This window comes from Capsicum annuum, chromosome 2 (assembly GCF_002878395.1).
Source record: "Capsicum annuum cultivar UCD-10X-F1 chromosome 2, UCD10Xv1.1, whole genome shotgun sequence".
NCBI classification, from domain to species: Eukaryota; Viridiplantae; Streptophyta; class Magnoliopsida; order Solanales; family Solanaceae; genus Capsicum; species Capsicum annuum.
The window spans coordinates 88,293,168-88,303,344 of NC_061112.1; the positions used below are offsets into that span (position 1 = coordinate 88,293,168).

Sequence of the window (10,177 nt, forward strand, 5' to 3'; positions counted from 1 at the left end):
GGAGGGTACAGTTGAAGGATGAGATTAGCAATTTTAGGCAGCTCTCGACTGAGGCCTTGTATAAAACTTTGGAGAGGTTAAAAAAGAAGCGGACACAGTGTCCAAACCACAACATGACGAACAAACATTTAATGGAGACTTTATATAGGGCTCTCAACCCTGTAGCAAAGACAATTGTAGATAATGCCGCTGGTGATTCATTTGTTGATCTCTCCTATCAAGATATTGCAGATATGCTAAATAGAATGACCAAATGGAGTTGGTCTTGGTACACTAGGGATTTTGTGGTTACAAGCCCTACTATTCCTACGGAAATAATTGTTGAAAAACATAGGAGAGATGAGTAGAGTGATTAATATATGGTCTATTTAAAGACTCAGATAGACCTTCTCACCAAGCACTTATTATCGGGGAAGATAAAGAAAGTAAAGGTTGTGATTTCTCAGGACCGAGTTGATGTAGAGCAAGAAGAAGAGGCTACTTATGTTAATAATCAGCGGGTTTCCAAGGCAATAGCTACGGAAATCAAGGTTAGAACATTTATGATAAGCCTAGTTATAGAGATAGGAAGCAGGGAAACTGGAGAAGTAGTAATGACACGAGTGGGCTATATGTTCTTCCTTAAAAATGGAAAGCTGTTGTAACTAGCTCGGGGAAGATATCTACGGAGGATATGATGAAAAAACTGTTGAAGGGAGTTGAGGCTACCAATTCAGGGGTACTTACTATGAAAAGTGAATTTTCTACTCTGAGTCAGTTGATTAGTTCACACTCTACTTCTATCAAGCGTTGGAGGAGCAGATGAGCTAACTTTTTGCAACACGAAACGAGGGAATAAGTGGAAGGCACTTAAGAAAATGCCAGGATATGTAAAATTCATGAAGGACCTTTTTACCATGAAATGAGCAGTGAGTTATGAACTGGAGCCAGATCTCTACCTTTGCAGTGTTATTTCTACAAGGACCTTAATACAGAAGAGGCAGGATCCAGGTGCAGTCACTATTCCCTGCACAATTGGAACTATGGAATTCACTAAAGTACTGTGTGATCTGGGAGCAACCATTAATTTGATGACATTGACTATTTATAAAAAGTTGGGTCTAGGGAATCCCACACACACTAACATAAGACTGGTGATGGCGGACAGGTCAGTAAAATGACCTATTGGCATTATGTATGATGTATTGGTAAAGGTTTCAAATTTCATATTCCATGCAGACTTTGTCATTCTGGACTTCGAGGTGCCCATAATATTGGGTTGACCTTTCCTCGCAATCAGAAGTGTGTTGATCGATTTGAGAGCAAATGAGCTCTTATTCAAAGTGTATGATGAAGTGGTATGGTTTGATGTGGGAAAATCAATGAAACACTATCAGTAAATGAGTGTGTTCTCAGTAGTTGATGTGTATTTTGAGGACGAACAGGATGTGCCCAGAACTGAACAACTTGTTATTAAACTTCTGTCCGCGGTCATGATGAACTATGAAAGTGAAAGCATTGAGGAGTATGAAGAGACAGTTTGTTCCTTGACTGGCATGGGTTCATATCCTTAGGCACTAAAAAAGCTAGATCTTTACCTTGCATTGAAGAACCTCCAGTGGTGGAGTTGAAGGTGTTGCCTGGACACTTACGATATATGTTTTTGGGTAAAGGGAACAGGCTACCTATTATTATTACAACTGATTTGGAAGAACAATAGTTAAATGCACTTATTTCAATACTTCAGAAGAATAAGAGAGCAGTCGGATGGACCATCGCAGATATTATTGGTATTCCCCCTGGCATCTGCACGCATAAAATTCAACTTGAGGAAAAGTGTATTCCAACCATAGAGCATCAGTCCCATCTTAACCCACCAATGTAAGAGGTGGTTAAAAAGGATATTATTAAGTGGTTGGATGTAAAGTGGTTTACCCTATTTTTGACAGTAAGTGGGTGAGCCCAGTTCAATACTTGCCTAAAAAAAAGGGTATGACGGTGGTTGCTAATGAAAAGAATGAGTTGATCACACTCAAGACAATAAATAGGTGGAGAATTTGCATGGACTACCGCAAGTTAAACTCTTGGACTCTGAAGGACCACTTCCTAATGCCCTTTATGGATCAAATGCTTGATCGATTAGCCAAAAGGGGGTGGTATTACTTCTTGGATGGTTATTCCAGAGATAACCAAATCTGTATTGCTCCTGAAGATCAGGAGAAAAAGATATTCACATGCCCATATGGCACCTTTTGCATTTAAAAGGATGTCATTTGGGCTATGCGATGCACCTGCCACTTTTCAATGGTACATGATTTCTACCTTCTCTGATATAGTGTAAGACACCATAGAGGTATTCATAGATGATTTCTCTGTGTTGGGTGATTCATATGAAATGTGTCTAGAGAATCTGAATGTGGCCTAACAAAGATATGTTGAATTTAACCTAGTGCTTAACTGGGAAAAATTCCATTTCATGGTAAAGAGGGGAATCTCGCTTAGCCATAAAATTTCCAAAAAAGGGATTGTAGTTGATCGAGCAAAGATAGAAGTTATTGAGAAACTACCGCCTCCCTTTTCAGTGAAGGGAGTGAGTAGTTTTCTTGGTCATGCAGGCTTGTATTAGAGATTCATAAAAGATTTCTCAAATGTTGCAAATCCACTTTGCAAGCCTCTGGAGAAGGAAGTGAAATTTTTCTTCGATGACGAGTGCTTGAAGGTATTTGAGTGCCTTAAAAAGAAGATGATTAAGGCTCCTATTGTTATTGCTCCCGACTGGGTAAAACCATTTGTGAGAAAGTGTGATACATGTGGTGTTTCCTTGGGAGCTGTATTCAGACAAAAGAAGGATAAACTGTTTTATCCAATATATTAAGCCAGCAAAGCAATGAATGGAGCATAAAAAAATTACACCGTCGCTGAATAGGAACTCCTAGTTGTGGTGTATTCTTTTGAGAATTTTAGAGCTTATCTGCTTGGGACCAAAGTGGTGGTCCACACTGACCATGCTGCCTTGAGGTATTTGATGACAAAGAAGGACATAAAACCAAGGCTTATTAGATGGTTGTTGTTGCTGTAAGAATTTGATTTTGAAGTCAAAGATAGGAAAGGTTGTGAAAACTAGGTTGCAGATCATTTAACTAGAATAGAAGGTGAACAGGAAGCTAGTAATGAAACAAAGATAAATGATATATTTCTTGATGAGGAGATCCTGGCAACTGTTATGGAAACATTGCCTTGGTACATGGATTATGCAAACTATGTGGTGAGTGAGGTCATCCCAGAAAATCTTTCTTTCCACCAAAGGAAGAAATTCTTGTATGATGTAACACACTACTTCTGGGATGAACCTTATCTTTTTCAGTGATGTATAGACAATATCATATGGAGATACGTGCCGGAAGTAGACGCATTGTGCAATTTGGAAGCATGTCATGTTTCCCCAGTTGAGGGTCACTATATGGGTGACCAAACAGCCAGGAAGGTGTTGCAGAGTGGCTATTATTGGCCAACATTGTTTAAAGACGCCCACGAGTTTGTGCAAAAATATGACCAATGTCAGAGGCAGGGGTCAATCTCTAAAAGATATTAGATGCCCTTGAATAAAATGCTTAAAGTGGAATTATTTGATTCCTGGGGAATTGACTTCATGGGTCCATTTGCAAGCTCGTACGGTATGAAGTATATTCTAGTTGTTGTTAACTATGTCTCTAAGTAGGTCAAAGTTGTGGCCTTGGCTGACAATGAAGGAAAAAGGTTTTTGGCTTTTCTTAAAAAGAACATCTTCTCTCGCTTTGGAGTACCACGTACTATCATAAGCGATGGGGGATCTCACTTTTGCAATGAATTATTTTGAGTAGCTTTGGCAAAATATGGAGTGAAACAACACAGATTGGCTACTCTGTACCACCCACAAACCAGTGGACAAGTGGAGGTATCGAATCATGAAGTTAAAGCCATCCTAGCCAAAATGATGAATGCTAGCCGGAAGAACTAGTCTTGAAAGCTTGATAATACCTTGTGGGCATACCGGACTACTTTCAAGACACGCATTAGCATGTCACCATTTCAGTTGGTCTATGGAAAAGCTTTTCACCTGCCAATAGAGCTGGAACACAAGGCGTTATGTGCGCTCAAAAGGTTGAATTTGAATTGGAAGAAAGCAGCAAAGATGAGACTAGGACAACTGACTGAGATGGATGAATTCCTTCTAAGGTCATATGAACGAGCAAATCTGTATAAAGAAAAGATAAAAAAGTACCATGATTGGAGAATAGAGAAACGAGAATTCAAAAATAGGGACTTGGTGCTTCTGTTTAATTCCAGACTTAAATTGTTCCTAGGGAAGCAGAAATATAAGTGGTCAGGCCCTTTTAAGGTTAGTCAAGTCCACTCATCTAGAGTAGTGGAACTCGAAAACGAAGACGGTAGTACTTTCAAGGTAAATGGGAAATGGGTCAAGCTTTACATTATCCCAAAAAAATCAGTGAAAAGCATCACCATTATCTGTCTCAATGAATTCTGAGGTAATTGAGATACCCGAGTCATGGCGTTGCATGTGAGGCAACCCATGATCCCCGAGAGCGACCTAGTCCAGGTATACTCTAACTCTTAGTTTAGTTTTGCTTTAATTCTAAGTTGAGGGTGAAAGGTAGTATTTTATTGAAGCATAGTTTATGGTAACTAGGAGAAATACAAGCACAAAAGGCAGTGACATAATCTTGCTCGACGTTTAAACATCCTTCCAGTGTCTTGTTTGATAAACTGTGTGGATTACATTTACTTTTGACCATTGTGAATCTTATTGCGGCATTAGTTATAGCTGATCAATAATCATTACTAAATAATTGCATGAACTAGATAAGTAGAGGCTTGTAATATACTTGTGTGCCAAGTGTGTGTGAGCTATTACTTTTTTCCCTCTGTATGCTTAAGCCAGAACTTGCATGATTGGTCTTGCCATTGTCTTAGGAAAAGAGTTAGGACAGGATCATAGGTCATCGTTGAGGACAGGATCATAAGTCGTCGTTGATTAACCCACTTTTAGTCTAAATATCCTTTCCTGTATGCATAAAACCCCTTGATCCCTGTTTAGATCTTAAATTGACCATTTCTTTCGTATGACACCTTTTACCTTCCCATTTATACCACAATGAACCAATTTATCCCTGGCCTTCCTTGGACACTGAGCACCTAGATCCATGCAAACTTCCTAAGTTAAGGGTAGATATCATAGGGGTGCATGGTGTAAGAGGAGTATGAAGAAGGGTGGAATAAAAAAGAAAGAATAAAAGGTGGGTGCTAAAAAAAAGGAAAGGGAGCAGCACCTAACTTGAATATGGATGGTCAAGAGAAGAATAAAAAAAGGATAATAATTAACCCCCAAGAAAGTAGTGTAGTGTCAAGGAGGCATAGTCACTCTAAATGACCTTGAATATCATACCAGCCCCAAACTACACTACAAGCCTAAAAGAAGTCCTATAGTGATTCTAGTTGGCTTATCTGAAGATTTTGGTAACGAAAATAAGGGCAAGCCTATGGTACTTGGCATACACAGATTGGAACCTCCTTTGAGAGTGAGAATCTTTTAATAATCCCTATTTTTGTATTTTTGAATTTCTTATATGAGAAGAGGGATATTTCTTTGTTGTGAGGGCACACTGATATCGTTGCTAGCTATTTGCTTGTTTATGTAGTGTGGCATTGATATGTGAATGGTTGTTGTGGCTATGATTGATGTTGCCGCTTGATTCCGCATAGTTGGTATTAGTTGGTTTGGCATTGAAGGGATAACTTTGTGTTAAGCTCAAATGAAAAATTGGTTGCTGGATGTGCTATGTGTTCTCTTAGTTGGATTAAGTTTCTTAAGGACAAGCAATTGTTCTGAGTTGAGGGTGCTGATGTGTGTACAATTTCTAACATATTTAAGGCCTTTAACCTAGAATAATTGTGAGGCCTTAAGCAAATTTTGTCATTTTTTTGATATATTTATGTTAATTTTATATATTAAGCTAATGGGAAAGAGAACCAACCAGAATGGAGGTAAAGAAGTTGAAATATGGAGAAATATAAAGAAAGATGTGGCTGACGACATCTGTGATAAGTCGTCAGCCCCGTGATAGGCTATCACAGTTGCCGTCAAATGTAACCAAGGAGTTGACATAGAGTGAATACTATGACGACATCTATTGATAAGACGTCAAAAGTGTGATAAGCCATCAGGGATACCATCAACGTTAATCAGAGAATGGGAATTGTTGTAAAGTTGTGATGACATATCGTGATAAGGCACCAGAGTTGTGACGAGCCATCATAACTACCGTCAACAATAGATAGAAATTATTAGAATGGAAGAAGATATGATGACATTCATAACACACCTTCAGACTCTTTATAGGTTGTCATGATAGTCGTCAACCAGAGACAGCAAAAGCCAAACTTAAAGAGAATTTGATGACGTCCATGACAGTCCATCAAGATCATGATAGGCTGTCACAGGCGCCGTCATCTAATCCGAAGAAAATTAGAAACTTTAATTTTATTTTCTTATTTAGGGTTAACTATTTAAAACCTTGTTTTAGGGTTTTGAGAGGAATTTTTTTAATCCATCATCCATTGACATATTGACTATATACAATTTTTTTTCTCTCTCTCTCTCTAAACCAATATTTCAGTGTTTGGTTTGTGATTCAATTATAAGTTCACTTTTGATTTCCTTCATTATTGTAATTTAATCTTCTTAATAATGAATTCAATTTGTTTGCTTATTTCTTGCATCATAAGTGGCTGAACACCCTTAACCTGGATTATGGGATCTAGGGTTAGGTCATGATAAGGTGGTAATTAATTACTCAAGGTTTAATAGCTGTTAGATTTATTGGTAATCCTGAGATTAGAATTTATGCCTGTTGATTGAAAACAATAGGCGTACCTACTTTGGTTTGCTTGAGAAAGAAATCATAAACAGTAGGAAGTGAATTATCAACAGGGACTCGGAAAGGCTTCGTTTAATAATCAGCACAATAACAAGGTTGATTAACCTCAAGTAAAATATGGGCAGTGAGTTGTTATTGCCTAAGTTCGAAAGAATTTGGAAATTAGACGCTTAAATAGGTCGAGAGACATTTGAGCATATCATCGATAAAGATAGCTTGTCATCCTAACCACTGTGAGAACATTGAGTTAATGGTAGCATCTGTCTTGTTTTGTAAGCCCTAGTGAACATAATCCTGGTTATCTCATAAATTCTTGGTTACAAACATTAAATTTAAAGTGATAAATAATTATCTGTAAAACTTAAACCCCCATTTCAGGAAATAGTAAACTATCATTAAATTATAGCGTAAATAGCTTGAGTTCACACCTTATTCCCTGTGGGATTCGACCCCAACCTAGTTGGGTTTTTACATTGAAAACGATCATAGTTTTAGTTATTCTATCTTTGAGAAATGAAAGACGGGGAATTCAAGGAGTTAAACATGAATCTACAAAAAGCTTGGCGAAATTGCTAAAATTGGATATCAAATTTAAATTGCCAATACAAAATGTATTATGGTTTATATTATTTCAGCTATTAAAGTACAGGCATTCACAAGTTAATGCAATTCTTTCCAGTGCTCTTATTCCATCTAATATGTATCTACTGATGACAGGCACTGGATCTGATAAAAGATTGGAATCTTGAGATGTTAACTAATTCTTGCTTGGAAGGTCAGTAAATCATTAGAAAGTTAAAGAACTTTGTTTCAGTTGGATCACTTGTAGCTTTATGGAAAAAACAGATACTAGAACACAAGAAGAAGAAGAATACAGGCTACATAGAATTTTTTGAAACTTATACTATAACTTGATACTATGTAAAAACTTAACTAATCATTTGAGTACTTAACATACATTTTGTTTTTGGATTTAGATTAATAGTTTAATTTGTTCCATATTTTGGATTATATGATTATTAATGAATGATTTTGTTTTATGATGTGTGTATAATTATTTATTGTAAATTATTATGTAGGTAAATACTAATTTATAATACATCGCAATAGATGTTGTGGCAGTAGATATTGTTGCAAACGTCACAATAGATGATGATGTAATGGTTTAATGTCATTGCAATAGCTTCTATGGCAACGGTTAGTAACCGTTGCAATAGCTTCTATTGAAACGGTTAGTAACCGTTCAATAAATGAAAATAGGAGTCTCAATAAGTCAAAAAATAACCGTCGTCATAGGTCAAGCTATGGCGACGGTTGTAACCGTTGCAATAAATATAAATAGGCGTCCCAATAAGTCAAAAAATAACCGTCGCCATAGGTCAAGCTATGGCGACGATTGCTATGGCGACAGTTGTCTAAAACCATTGCCATAGCTTGACCTATGGAAATGGTTCAGACAACCGTCGCATAAACCGTATCCATAGACCTATTGCAATGCCCACCTATATGACGGTTGCTGAACCATTGCGGTAGAGCTATGGCAACGGTTTTTCTATCTATTATAATATTTTTGCAACCGTCGCCATAGAGGTAATTTCTGGTAGTGTCTCCAAGTGTTCGATAGAATGTCCATGTGAATTAAATGGTAAAATCATGACATGTTACTATATGTACAAGTTTATTCCCTACAAGTGTTTGATAAAATATATCTATGAATGAATTATGGACAAGTGAACATTGTTATATTTTTCAAGATCATGTTATACTTTACTTTTCATGCTATCGATTCCGGGGGGTATTCGATATCCGAAAACCTAGTTGATGACCAAGAGCTACAGTAGTTACAGAATAGTCTCAGAAATATCACGGTCAGTAGTATTCAGCCAGTACAGAACTCAAGTATTTAGTCAGACATCAAAACTCAGTGACCACAGTCCAGTTCAGTCACTGAACATGATCAGTTACTGTTCAGTCCATCCTAGTATAGTTTAGAAATCAGTTTAGTGTTTATTTAGTTGGAAGTAAGATTTAGCACCAAGTGAACCCAGGGATGGGGACTCACCTTCCAGTAGAGGGTGTTTTCCTTAGAAGCAGTCCTTGTGTTCCAGAACTATGTAACCAGCGTAGGTTGAGACATCAACCTACCAGATTGAGGGTTGATGAGGTGTTTTACCTACCAGATTGACAGTACCATCGTTCTCATTCAAAGAACCTGCCAGATTGAGGGTGACTCTTTAGCTTATCTTTAACCGTGGTATGATACTGAAACCCTTTCAGCTGGGGTTACAGGTTGGATCCCAATTAGTTTAGAGAGAGACATGTTGGCTAGATGACTACCTCCCACAATTTCAATTTCAGTCTCAGTATAGAATTTAGTTCAGTTCTACAAATTAGGACTGTAAAAAATAATCACCCAGTTAATAGCAACACAGTTATCAGTAAACTCAGATATCAGTCATTCAGTTATCAGAACTCAGTACCTGGTGTTAGTATTATCTCAGTTACAGTATATACAATTATTTCTGTAGTATTGCACAGCCAGTATTTATAACAGTTTTAGATATACACATACTCTCATTTAGTTATAATCATGTTACTCAGTCAGTTACTGTTCATGCATATGAACCCCTACATTCAGCCTTACCTCATCTAGCATACCAGTACATTCCACGTACTGACGCATACTTTCTCTTTACAATATGATGTCTCATATCGTAGGTTTGGACGCTCAGGCTCCTGACCGCGCTTAGCAAAATTCAATAAGCAGTATCAGATTACAGTAGTGAGTCCTCATCTATCGTGGATATGCTTATATTTCAGTATTACAATTTATCAGTATTTCAGTAGTTGGAGTTAGTTAGGGGCTTGTCCCATCAACTCCACTTTTAAGCAGTTCAGATTGAGGCTTTTCAAACTAGACTATTTCAGATAGATGATCAGTTTTCAGTATTTACTTACCAACACTTCTTTTTAGTTATGAATCTTATGGTAGATTTAGCCTTATTAGCCGCATTATTTCAGTATTATTATTCAGTGATTGCAATAGGTACCAGTCATGGGTTATCTTGTGGTCCTTCAAGATTATGAGCAACGTGTGACATTCGGGGTACGGACTCGGGGCGTTACATCACAACTATCATAGCCAAAGCTGATTCATTGGCTAAACTGTACATTAATATTCTATTAACCAAGCAATTAATGTGGCATGATGAATAAACCATACAGTTAATTCTTTTCGTTGCTGACAGTACAATTTTTATTAC

The 10,177-nt window shown here is 37.3% G+C and overlaps 1 protein-coding gene across 1 annotated transcript; it reads left to right on the forward strand.

The window, feature by feature from the left end:
* The first annotated feature begins 359 nt into the window (after nucleotides 1-359).
* LOC124896203 lies at nucleotides 360-2,854 on the forward strand. Its single transcript, XM_047407725.1, has 3 exons — nucleotides 360-530; nucleotides 1,425-1,517; nucleotides 2,651-2,854. Exons 1-3 carry the CDS (start codon nucleotides 360-362, stop codon nucleotides 2,852-2,854), a joined length of 468 nt encoding a protein of 155 aa, XP_047263681.1.
* The last annotated feature ends 7,323 nt before the right edge of the window (nucleotides 2,855-10,177 follow it).